The 13,773-nt window shown below is 46.1% G+C and overlaps 1 protein-coding gene across 1 annotated transcript in view; it reads left to right on the forward strand.

The window, feature by feature from the left end:
* The first annotated feature begins 13,243 nt into the window (after nucleotides 1-13,243).
* Nucleotides 13,244-13,773, forward strand: part of MAL2 (mal, T cell differentiation protein 2) — a 113,853-nt gene continuing 113,323 nt past the window's right edge. Inside the window, exon 1 of the mRNA XM_077493270.1 lies at nucleotides 13,244-13,469. Coding sequence (XP_077349396.1) covers nucleotides 13,341-13,469 — 129 coding nt within the window. The 5' untranslated portion in view covers nucleotides 13,244-13,340. The remainder of the gene's footprint in view (nucleotides 13,470-13,773) is intronic.

Below are 13,773 nucleotides of genomic sequence, written 5' to 3' on the forward strand. Positions count from 1 at the left end.
CAGATCAGTTCGCATATCGCAGTGCGATCTGCAAACTCGGATCCCATGGTGTGAACACCCATGCGATCCGATTCTGCTGCGGACCAAAAAAAGGGTCCCGTGCGAGTTTGCGGCGGGTGCGGCGGGTGCGACACGAATTCAGCCATACTATCTGTATGGCTGAACTCGAATCGCACAGAGATCGGATGTGATTTGCACTGCAGTGCGGTGCGAATCACATCCGTTCTCATAAACCGCTGCAATGTGAACCCAGCCTTAGTGACACTGGCGACGGGGGGTGATCACGGGGTTAAACCTTTATTGGGGGGGGTTAGGGGGGTACCTTAGAACTAAAGGGGGCTAACCCTAACTGCCCTAACAGTTATTACAGTCACAAATGACACCCGCCGGGTGATCAGGGGGTTAAACCTTTATTAGGTAATAAATGGCGGGTGCCCTGAAACTATAAAAAAATAACTAACCAACCAGCGTCACCTGTAACAGTTATATGGTGATCACTGGTGAAAGGGTTAACTAGGGGGAAATCAGGGGGCTTTATGTGGTAGTATATGGGGGTCCCTGGCGCTATAAAAAGCTGCGGCGAACCTAAATACCTACCTGCCTAACTAGCGTCACCTGTGACACTAATACAGCGATCAGAAAAATGATCGCTTATTAGGCTGGGTTCACACTGGAGCGATGCGGGAACGCCACGAATCCGCGGCGGGTTCCCGCATCGCATGCCTCCCGGCGGCAGTTCACACTGCCCTATGCGAACTGCTGGGAGTGTCAGTGAAATGTTAATGACACCCCCAGATCAGTTCGCATATCGCAGTGCGATCTGCAAACTCGGATCGCATGGTGTGAACACCCATGCGATCCGAATTCTGCTGCGGGCCAAAAAAAGGGTCCCGTGCGAATTTGCGGCGGGTGCGGCGGGTGCGACACGAATTCAGCCATACTATCTGTATGGCTGAACTCGAATCGCACAGAGATCGGATGTGATTTGCACTGCAGTGCGGTGCGAATCACATTCGTTCTCATAAACCGCTGCAATGTGAACCCAGCCTTAGTGATACTGGCGAGGGGGGGTGATCACGGGGTTAAACCTTTATTGGGGGGGTTAGGGGGGCACATTAGAACTAAAGGGGGCTAACCCTAACTGCCCTAACAGTTATTACAGTCACAAATGACACCAATGCAAAAAAAAAAAAAAAAGCAATTGGTGTCACTGTGACTGGGGGGGCAGGGGTAATTGGGGGGTGATCGGGGGGTAAAGGGGGGGTGTGAGTGTGCCTGGCATGTTCTACTGTGTAGTGTAGTGCTTGTGCAACTCACCGATGCTCTCTCCTCGGTGCCGGAACGAAAAATACCGACACGGAGGAGAGAATACATCACTTCCTCTCCTGTGTTTACATTACAGGAGAGGAAGTGATGTCACCGGACATTTTCATTCGTCGGGAGCGATCGCGAGGGGGTGGCCATGAATGAATGGCCGTCCCCTCATCCGGGATCGCTCCCGAACGAATATCGACCGCCGCAGGCACCGGGCGGGGGCCCGATCGGGCCCCCGACCCGCGGGCAGGCAAGGACGTACATGTAAGCCCTTATGCCTGCCCGTGCCATTCTGTCGACGTACATCGTCGTGCGGCGGTCGGCAAGTGGTTAAAGTGGATGTAAACCCGATTCATGAAATTTGAGCTGGGCACATATATCTGCAGTGTTTTCTTATCTCTCTTCAAAGCACTAAGTCCTGTGGCTTTCTCCTGCTCCGTTCTTCAGTTATCAGCATGACAAGTTCTCTGTCAACTGTGATAAAACCAGCCTGAAATTTGTGTCAGGGAGGGTGCTATAAATATATTAGCAGAGAGCTGGTCTATTCACAGCACAGTATTTAAAGCTAAAGACAGCAGATATACATGTAAAACTTATGTAGGGAGATTTGTTTCATCTCTGTGTATCATCTGAGGCTGTTCACTTCACTGGATATATGTGAGGGTTTAACTTTAAAGTATGCCTTTGAGAACTAAATTCACACCAATTTATATAAAAACTTCACAAATTGTAGTTTTAATTTACATTTTAAAAGAGAACATTAAGCCGGCGTTCACATTGGGCCGATTTGGCATGCCACATCGGCGGCTGTTGATGGCAATGGCACCGTCCAAATCCGATTCCTAAAAGTAGTTCCTGTACTACTTTGGGCGACTTCAGAGGCGATTTGAATATACATCTGTGCGTGAGCCCGCGCAGATGTCTGTCAAATCGCCCCTCGAGGTCGGACTGCATTGCCAGTTTAAAATCGTGAGAGTTCAGCTAGAGTACAAAACAGAGGGGCCAAACAGAGAGAGTACCAAAACAATTTGTCATTGTCTGAATAAATATCATTTGAATTAGAATGCTATAAGAATCATCTCTTAAATGGTATATAGTAGATATTACAGGAAAAGTTATCACATATATCAGCAGAGGAAGATCTTTTATTGAAATTGCGCCCATCGGCACATGAGACACACCCACATCTAAGTGGCAGTTGGTGGTATATTTTTTTTGGGGGGGGGGGCTGGCTGCAATTCGTGTGTCCGCCGCCAACCCAGTGGGTCTAGTCTCTTGCACACCCCCCCTCCCCCAGGTTGTTCAATCGGTCCTCCCATCTGGATGGGAGGACCTACATGGCTTTACAGTGTTGCAGCTTCCACTGTGTCTCCTCCCTCCTCCTCCTCCTAGATGGCCAATAGGATTGCCAGAGGCTCTAACAAAGGGTGGGCTCGGGGCGCAGAGCATTGTGCCCCGAGCCCACCCAGTAGGAAAATCGGTGTGACAATAGCAAATATTCATTCAGCAACTAGGTGGACTCGGGGCACAATGCTCTGCGCCCGAGCCCACCCTTTTTTAAAGCCTATTAGAGCCTCTGGCTCTAATCACATGCTTCACAAAAAAAAAACTCCCATTGGAATCCATGCGTCCAGCGCTCTGCATGTAGATTAGGGGATCGGACGCATGGATGAGGGGGCGTCACCCCTGCAACCCTAATGGACGAGCTGCCATTGCCACATCTACATAAGCCAAATACAAAACAAAGTATAGAATGAAAGAAGTAGGTTGAAGTATAAGGTCCTCGTTACAAGGACCTATTCATTATATATTACGAAAGAGGAGGGATATAAAATAACAAATATTTTTTGGCTCTATTATTATGCTCTGTGCTGGTATATGTTTTAATGTTCCTTTTTTAAAATGTAAATTAATAACATTTGTAAAGTTTTTAGATAAATTGGTGTGAAATTAGTTCTCAAGGGCATACTTAAAGTCTCCTTATGATTTCTCAGACTATTTCATTATGAAGGGTTCACACTGTCCTGACCAAGTTTTTATTTCTATTTATAGAGGATATAACAGGAAAATCCGGATCACACAAAGGCACACCCAACACTCACAGGTAGACAAGAAAAAAAAGCTGGGAGACCTCACTGTTGGAGAGTCCGAGACATAACAAGCTAGGGGCTTACTTAGCCCACCGGGTTCCACCTATAACTAAACTATCAGAATGGATTGGACTGAATCTTTCGGGCCTGTTCGTGATATGCGTTATATCCCCAACATGTTTGTTGTGCTGCATTCTTCTGCACACCACCACACGTGTACAGGGCACATAGAAAACAATTGTCCATACCGTACATGTGCAGAAAAATGCAGCTCAAATGACATGGTGTGAACAAGCTCTAGAGCCTCGTACACACAATCGGATTTTCAGACAAAACCTCAGACTTTTGTCTGAAGGCGTGGGACTGGATTTTGTCTTGCATACAAATGGCAAGGAATTGTCGGCCAACAAACACGAATGTAGTGACGTACTACGTGGCTTTTCAGCTCTTTAGTACCACCCTTTGGGCTCCTTCTGATAATTTCGTGTTAGTAGAAGTTTGGTGAGTGTTCATTCATGCTTTTCATTAAGTGCTTTTCATTTTGTGCTTTTCAGTGCGTTTCTGAATGGCCATTCGTCAACCAGACATGTTGCGGAATAAATGTTATTTATTATTGGTCGTGGAGTTATTGCTTTGCCCCAAGTCCAAAGTCCAGGAACAGGAGGAGGAGGATTTCTTGGACCAAAAATTGGTTGCTTTATTAATCGTGACCAATTATGTCATAACCTTACCCTTTTAGATTGTAAGCTCTTCTGAGCAGGGCCCTCTTAATCCTCTTGTATTTTATTGTATTGTAACTGTATTGTCTCCCTTTTATATTGTAAAGAGCTGCGTAAATTGCTGGCGCTATATAAATCCTGAATAATAATAATAATGTCATATGCCTTTGCTGCAGGAGCTCCAGGAGAATAATCCAGGTGATTTTCAGAATTATCGACAGATGGCAGACCCCTGCTTTCACGAAACCTTGGTATTGTTGGCCCCTTATATTAAGAAGCAGGACACATGCATAAGGCTTTTATTTTATATTTTGATTGAATAATGATTTGATTGGTATATTTTCTATATTTTTGGATGCATAGAATGCACTTTTTGGTTGAGTTCTATTGGCAGACGTAAAATTGAGAAGGGACACCAACATAGTTGTATCTTTGATCTTAAAAACTACAGGATAATGGTGTTGTGGTTACTTGCATAATAATATTATTCTTGATATCACTAAAAAATAAAAACCTTTTAAAATACATTTGCCATAACTCCATCAGTATCACCAGCAAAGCAGCTTCATTATTATCCCATTAAATAAAGAAGAAAATGTGATCTGCATTTGGAGATTTCATAATTTGCCGCATCACGAATGTTAATTCTCCATTACGAATGCTAGTTTTCAAGACTGACAGCTTCTGGCTCATCTTTACTTCCAAGCATGCATGTTTGTACTTTGGACTTTTGTCCGATGAACTTATGTACACACACTCAGAAAATCTGTTTTAAAGCCTCCATCCAACATTCGGCCGTGGAAAATCTGACAACAATTGTCCGATGGAGCGTACAAACGGTCAGATTTTCTGCCAACAGCCTGTCATCACACATTTCCCGTTGGAAAATCCAATCGTTAGGCTTGATTCACATCTATGCATGTTGCTTTTGAGCGTTTCTGCAGTACTTTTTGAGGTGCTTGCCGCGTTTTTGGACATGCGCTTTTACCGCGATTTGCATTTTGCGTTTACTAGCTGGTTGCTAAGGAGAGGGCCGGGAAGCCGGCTGCCACGTCCTTAGAAACCAATGAGTCATCAGCTGTCAGCTGACTTCCGCTGAATGTAAAAAAAAATGCCGGCTAAAAAAAAAAACGAAAAAAAAATGGCGTGGGGTCATCCCCCAGGTCCATACCATGCCCTTGGGTCTAGTATGGATTCGCCAAAAAAAAAAAATGGCATGGGGGTCCCCCCAAAATCCATACCCAACCCTTATCTGACCATGCAGCCTGGCAGGTCAGGAAAGGGGGGGGACAAGCGAGCGTCCCCCCCAAACCATACCAGACCGCATGCCCTCAACATGGGGGGATGGGTGCTTTGGGCCCAGGGGGCTCTGCGCCCCCCACCCCAAAGCACCTTGTCCCCATGTTGATGGGGACAAGGGCCTCTTCCCGAAAACCCTGGCCTTTGGTTGTCGGGGGTCTGCGGCGGGGGGCTTATCGGAATCCGGGAGCCCTCTTTAATAAGGGGGCACCCAAATCCCAGCCCCCCACCCTATGTGAATGAGTATGGGGTACATCGTACCCCTACCCATTCACCTGGAAAAAAAGTGTAGTGTGTTAAAAAATACAGTAGACAGTTTTTGACAAGTCTTTTATTAAAAATATTCTTCCCCGCTTCTTCCTCCATCTTCTCCTGCATCTTCATCCTCCGGTCTTCTCCGTTTTCCACTCTTCTGTCTCCAGTGTTCTTCCTCCTCTGGCGTCGCCGCCGCTGTTGCTGCTCCCACCGACGATCCTCCTCCTCTGATGCGTCCCACTGATCTGTTGGCGCCGATGTCTTGCATTCCTTAAATAACGAGGGGGGCGTGGCAGTCTGATTACGTCACCCGGAGGCCATGCCCCCATGTGACGACACGGAACCCATCATGCTCCGGGTGGTGACGTCACAAGGGGGAGTGGCCACCGGGTGACATAATCCAATTGCCACACCCCCTCGTTATTTAGGGAATACAGGACATCGGCACCGACAGATCAGCGGGATGCATCATCGGAGGAGGATCGTCGGCGGGAGCAGCAGCAGCGGCGGTGGCGGCAGAGGAAGAAGAACACCAGATACAGAAGAGCGGAAGAAGGAGAAGACCGGAGGATGAAGATGCGGGAGAAGATGGAGGAAGAAGCGGCGAAGAAAATTACCCCATAATCATTCAAATAGGGTGGGGGCTGGGATCTGGGGGCCCCTTATTAAAGGGGGCTTCCGGATTCTGATAAGCCCCCCGCCCGCAGACCCCGACAACCAAGGGTTGTCAGGAAGAGGCCCTTGTCCCCATGCACCCATCCCCCCATGTTGAGGGCATGCGGCCTGGTATGGTTCAGGAGGGGGGGCACTTGTTCGTCCCCTCCCTTTCCTGACCTGCCGGGCTGCATGCTCGGATAAGGGTCTGGTATGGATTTTGGGGGGACTCCACACCATTTTTTTTTTAAATTGGCGTGGGGGTCCCCTCCGAATCCATACTAGACAAAAGGGCCTGGTATGGACCTGGAGGGGGACCCTCACGCCATTTTTTGCGGGACTTGCACAGGTGTCCACCAAGGAAAGTGCTTCTCCAACATGGACACTCGATGCGGGGAGGAGCCACCAGCGCCGCTGAAGGACCCCAGAAGAGGTTGATTGGAGCCACTCTCTGCAAAACGAACTGCACAATGGAGGTAAGTATGACATGTTTGTTTTTTTTAAAAGGAGGGTATACAACCCCTTTAAGTCTTGTACACACGATCAGATTTTCGGATGACCGTTCGACTGTTATTTGTTGCATGCTAGTCTCATGTCGAAAGTGAAGAGGTTACTCACCATACGAAAATTCTCATACAACAGAATACAATATCAGAAGTGATGTCACGTGTTGACTAGTTTTGTATGCATTCTTTCGTTTCTGAGCATGCATAGTTTTGCTCTTATGATTTTTTTCATATGAAAACCGTACTAATTAAAGCAGGAGTTCCGCCGTTTTTTTTTTTTAAAAGCCAGCAGCTACAAATACTGCAGCTGCTGACTTTTAAAATAAGGACACTTACCCGCCCAGAGCGCCCGCGATGTCGGCAACCGAAGCCGATCTCTCGATCGTCTCTCGGTGCTGCCGCCGCCATCTTGGGTATGGGAATCAGGAAGTGGAGCCTTGCGGCTTCATTTCCCAGTTCCCTACTGCGCATGCGCGAGTCGCGCTGCGCAATAAGGATGGTCCCCGCTGTCTCTGGGATCCGTGTGTTTCCCAGCAGGCAGCGGGGGACCTGAGGAAAGGGGCGTAAATATCCGCAGATTCTGCGGATATCTATGCCGGAAGTGGGTGCAGATACCTGTACTGTACAGGTACCTGCACCCCCCTCCCCCCTGAAAGGTGCCAATTGTGGCGCCGGAGGGGGGGAGGGTTCCAATGAGTGGAAGCTCCACTTTAGGGTGGAGCTCCGCTTTAAACACAAATTGGACGTCGAGTTCACGCACGACAAAAATGTTATAGTCTGCACATCCAGCTTTTGTCGGATGAAAAACTGGAAGCAGCTGTCAAAAGAACCATACTAACAATCCGAAAATTGGCAGATCGTTTGCCAGATGAAATTTTACTTCCGATTTTCGTATAGTGCAGTGTTTCTCAAGTCCAGTCCTAGGTTCCCCAACAATTCATGTTTTCAGGATTTCCCTCAGATGAAACAGCTGTGGTAATTACTAAGGCAGGGAAACTGATCAAATCATCTGTGCAAAATAATGGAGAGCCTGTTGGGGGCGCCTTGAGGACTGGAGTTGAGAAACTCTGGTATAGTGTGTACGGGCTCTAATTGAGAGATGGGTCAGCATAGGCACCATGACTGCTTTGCGTCTATGCTGCCCCATACACAACAAACTGCGATGCACATTTCTTTTTCTACTTTCAACACATCAACTTCAGGGATAACATGTTCACTTGCTGGTCAATATCTCCTACCAACTTCCACTGTAACAAGCTAATTCAGTGTTTCTCAACTCCAGTCCTCAAGGCACCCCAACAAATCATGTTTTCAAGCTCACCATTATTTTGCACAGATGATTTGATCAGTTTCACCGCCTTAGTAATTACCACAGCTGTTTCATCTGAGGGAAATCCTGAAAACATGACCTGTTGGGGCGCCTTGAGGACTGGAGTTGAGAAACACTGAGCTAATTAATGTTATCCGATTTACCTCTCATTGATTTTAATGTTATGGGTGATCAGTGTAGGGAGTAGGACTGGGCTTGGGTGTGTTCAGATCATACCCGCTAGGAAGCTGGCACTGCGCACTGCCATTCATAGGCAGCGTGTGTATGTGCAGCTGCCGGTTGGGAAATGCCTCGCTGCCTATGATTTGCAGTGTGCAGTGATGGCTTCCTGGTGGGTTTGATCTGAACACGCCCAAGCCCAGCACTAATAAAAAGTTGAGTAAAGCATAATGCCGCATACACATGAGCGGATTTTCAGTCGGAAAAATCTTGGATGGTTTTTCCGACGGAATTCCACTCAAGCTGTCTTGCATACACACAGTCACACAAAAGTTCTCTGAACTTTCGACCGTCAAGAACGCGGTGATGTACAACACTACAACGAGCCGAGAAAATTAAGTTCAACGCTTCTGAGCATGCGTCGAATTTTTTCCGAGCATGCGTAGGAATTTTGCACATCGGAATTGCTACAGATGATCGAAATTTCCGATCGGAACTTTTTCCAACCGAAAAATTGAGAACCTGTTCTCAATCTTTTGCTGGCCGAAAGTCGGCCAGCAAAAGTCCGATAGAGCATACACACGGTCGCATTTTCTGACCAAAAGCTCTCATCGGACTTTTGCTGGCGGAATTTCCGATCGTGTGTACGGGGCATAACTCTACATAGCAGGTGCCTTCTCCAACATTATTTTTTAATCCGTAGTTCTAAAAACAGCCACTAGAGCAAAATGGTGTTCCATTTTATAAATGACATGCATGGTGAGAGAACATTATATGTGCGATGTCTGAAATAAAAAAAAAATAAAAAAGTGAAATTGATATATTAAGCACTTGACCTCCAGAAGATTTACCCCCCCTTCGGGACTAGGCCATTTTTAGCTATACGGCACTGCATTAGTTTAACTGACAATTGCACAGCCATGCGACCCTGTACCCAAATGAATTTGATGTCATTTTTTTCCCACAAATAAAGCTTTCTTTTAGTGGTATTTGATCACCTTTGCGTTTTTTTTTTTTTTTGCCCTATAAACGAAATAAGACTGACAATTTTGAAAAATAAAATAAATAAATTTTTTTTACTTTCTGCTATAAAACATATCCAATAAAAACCTTTAAAAAAAAAATCAAATTTCTTCATAAATTTAGGCCAATATGTATTCTGCTACATATTATTGGTAAAAAATAAATAAAAAATCCCAATAAGCGTATAAGAAGGATGTGGAATTCCCTTCCACAGGCGGTGGTCTCAGCGAGGAACATCGATAGTTCAAAAAAACAATTAGATAAGCACCTGATCGACCGCAACATACAGGGATATACAATGTAATACTGACATATAATCACACACAGACACATAGGTTGGACTTGATGGATTTGTCTTTTTTCAACCTCACCTACTACCCTGTTTCCCCGAAAATAAGACCTAGCGTGATTGTTGGTGATGGCTGCAATATAAGCCCTACCCCCCAAATAAGCCCTAGTTTAAGTCCTTGTAGGTCTTCTTTTCAGGGTAGGGCTTATTTTCGGGGAAAAAGGGAAGGGCTTATTTGGGGGGTAAGGCTTATATTGCAGCCATTACCAACAATCACGCTAGGTCTTATTTTCGGGGAAACAGGGTATGTATACTATGTATATTGATTGGTTTGCACAAACGTTATAGCATCTATAAACTATGGGATATAAAGTGGAATTTTTATTTATTTTTTATACTAGTAATGATGGTGATCAGCGACTTATAGCGGGACTGTGATATTGTGGCGGACAATCTGACACTAACCCTTTTGACACTTTGTGGGAACCAGTGACACAGTGAAAAGTGCTAAAAAAATGCACTGTCACTGTACTAATGACATTGGCCTGGAAGGGCTTAAACATCTAGAGCAGTGGTTCTCAACTCCTGTCCTCAGGGCCCACTAACAGGCCAGGTTTACAAGATAACTGAAATACATCACAGGTGATCTCATTTTCTGCTCAGTGATTGCAGTATTCTAGTCTGCATCTCCCCAAGGTAATACTTAATATCTGGCCTGTTGGTGGGTCCTGAGGACAGGAGTTGGGAACCACTGATCTAGGGCAGTGTTTCTCAACTCCAGTCCTCAAGGCGCCCCAACAGGTCATGTTTTCAGGATTTTCCTCAGATAAAACAGCTGTGGTAATTACTAAGGCAGTGAAACTGATCAAATCATCTGTGCAAAATAATGGAGAGCTTGAAAACATGACCTGTTGGGGCGCCTTGAGGACTGGAGTTGAGAAACTCTGCTCTAGAGTGATCAAAGGGTTGAATGTGTGCCTAACCAGTGCTTTTGTGTACTAAGTGTGCTGTTTTTACTAAGGCTCTGTTTCCACTACTGCGAGTTGTTGTGCGACTTGACACATGTGAAGTCGCATTACGAGTCAAAACACATTTTTTTCAATGGTCCCCGTTCTAATTGGTGAGACCCCAAAAAAGGTTTTTGCACTACTTTGTTCCGACTTCGGTGCGATTTGTTCTCTCCGGTCGCATGACATGGCATACAAATCACATTGCGAAGTCGCACGGTAAATTGTGTGACTTTGGCGGTCGCAATAGTGGAAACCTGGCCTAAGGGATGAGATGGTTTTATTACTTGGGAAAAGAAGGGAAAGAAAATCCAGCACATCCCTGCTGTCAGGGAGGAGCTCTTCATTGTCTACATATGCAGAGCTCTGTCCAGCCTCTCTCCTCAACGATCAGCAGTGCCGGTGGACATCCATTGGCCAGCACCCACTGATCGGCTTCTGTTGTGACTAATCACAGCAGCAGCAGGGCGCCCCCTACCCAGAAGTGCAGAATCACGTATACACTATATCACCAAAAGTATTGGGACACCTGCCTTTACATGTATATTAACTTTTATGGCATCCCAGTCTTAGTCCGTAGGGTTCAATATTGAGTTGGCCCTCCCTTTGCAGCTATAACAGCTTCAGCTCTTCTGGGAAGACTGTCCACAAGGTTTAGGAGTGTGTCTATGGGAATGTTTGACCATTCTTCTAGAAGCGCATTTGGAGATAAGGGACTGATGTTGGACAAGAAGGCCTGGTTTGCAGTCTCCTCTCTAATTCATCCCAAAGGTGTTGTATCAGGTGGAGGTCAGGACTCTGTGCAGGCCAGTCAAGTTCCTCCACCCCAAACTTGCTCATCCATGTCTTTATGGGCCTTGCTTTGTGCACTGGTGCATAGTCATGTTGGAACAGGTAGGGACCATCCCCAAACACGATCGAATTGTCCAATGGAACGAATCTGTCAGACCATGCTGTCAAAGTCCAGTCGTGTGTACGCGGCATTATATTAGATTTTGAAAATTGTACTATTATATCTTTGGTTTGGTGTGTATGATGTTCTGTCGTGTCTTTTTGTGTTTTGTTTGTAATTAAGAAATGTAATAAAAAAAAATGTAAAAAAAAGACAGCGGGTGGTGGTGGTAGCCGTGGGGGCTGTGTTAGTGTCATGCAGGGGGGGAGGGGGTAGTGCCGCTCCACCAGCAGTCCAGGGGGGGGGGGTTGTTTTCTGCCACCCCCCCAAAAAAAGACCCCACCGGCCACCACTGCACACAGGGCACATTTTATTCCTGGCAAGAAAAAGCAGCTTAAATTAGAATGCATTAACGCATAAACACACCTAAATAAACTTCTAGTGCTTATGCATGTTTCACATGGTTTTCTGCTTGAAAAAGCTCCTCTCCTGAACATGCTGGTGATGAGTTATTTTTTTTTTTCAGCATGTAAATGATTCTTTTCTAATATGCCTATAAACGCCTATGTGTGAACACTTATGCCCTGCACACACAATCGGATTTTCCGACAACAAATGTTGGATGTGAGCTTGTTTTCAGAAAGTCAGACCGTGTGTATGCTCCATCGGATATTTGCTGTTAGATTTTCCGCCAACAAATGTTTGAGAGCAGGTTCTCATATTTTCCGACAACAAAACTTTTCGGAAATTCTGATCGTGTGTACACAATTCCGAAGCACAAAAGTCCACACATGCTCGGAATCGAGCAGAAAGAGCCGCACTGGCTATTGAACTTAAAGAGGAAGTAAAGGCTAAAAAAAAAAAAAAACACACCCTGTAAGGCAAAGGCATAATGAGCTAGTATGCATAGCATACGAGCTCATTATGAATAACTTACCTGAGAACGAAGCCCCCAAAGTGGTCCTCCGTCTTCATGTCCGCCGCTGCCATGGATCCCGGAGTGACTTCCGGGTCTCGCTGCTCCAGCGCTGTGATTCGCCAGAGCAGCGATGATGTCACTCCCGCGCATATCGCCGTGATCTGCGGCCTGCCCAGTGCGCCTGCGCGCCGCTGTCTACGGCGCATGTGCCGTAGACAGCGGTCGCTGTCTTTGGGTAAATATCTCCTAAACTGTGTAGGTTTAGGAGATATTTCTTGGACCTACAGGTAAGCCTTAATCTAGGTTTACCTGTAGGTCAAAGTTGGTTGTAAGGGTTTACAACCACTTTAATTTTTCTCGGCTCGTCGTATGTTTTGTACGTCACCACGTTCTTTCCGACAACATTTGTGTGACTGTGTGTATGCAAGACAAGTTTCAGCCAACATCCTTCGGAAAAAAATCCACGGTTTTGTTGTCAGAAAATCCTATCGTGTGTACGAGGCAATAGGCTAATATAGTGGTTCTATTACGGGCTGAAAAAAAAAAAAGCCAACCACCGGTAAAAGAGGCTTTTGTAAGCCCTGCATGGGTGAGCCCTAAGCGTCATCCAGATAGGGTTGAGAATCTGCTTTGAGACATACTCTCTGATGCCTTCCTCCGCCCGACTCTTCACATCAGTTCTCAGAGTTATATTGTGTCACCTGTGCCGCCCTGCCCTCCTCTCCCCTTACAGGAATCCCAGTGAAGCACAAAGACTCTCAGGGCAGGGCTGGGCTGTACCTGCCAGGTGGTCACATGACACACTCAGGTACAACTGCCTTGCATAGTAGGCTTTGGAAAGCCGTGCTGCCTGACACTCAGATTGTCACACAAACAAAGCGAGCATGGCTGATCCGGGGGTGCCTCCAATGCCCAGCCCTGCCGCTGTCTCCTACCCCGCTGCCTCCTACACCTTGCCCACCGGCGTAGAAGTCTTTAGAACCTACACAGGAGCCTTCATCTGCCTGGAAATAGTAAGTACAAGCACAATCGTGATCACACTGCTTATATAATATGACAGTGCAAAGAGCAACAATGTGCTGCAAGCAAAATATACCGTTTTTTTTAACCCTTGATATACGTTTCTGATCTCAGGGAACCCCTGCTAAAAAAAAATACTATATCTACAACTTATGATGCATTAGTGTGGTGGTCAGTGGGAAGAATGCTCCCTACGCTTGTGGACACTGGGAATAATTATCTCCTTACAAATAGCTAAAAAGATCAATGGTGGCAGTTGGAACTTATCTGAGAGGCAGGAAATGCTCATTTCTCAAG

The sequence above is a fragment of the Lithobates pipiens genome, unplaced genomic scaffold (assembly GCF_037356315.1).
Source record: "Lithobates pipiens isolate NorthernLeopardFrog02 unplaced genomic scaffold, aLitPip1_a1.2 Scaffold_19, whole genome shotgun sequence".
NCBI classification, from domain to species: Eukaryota; Metazoa; Chordata; class Amphibia; order Anura; family Ranidae; genus Lithobates; species Lithobates pipiens.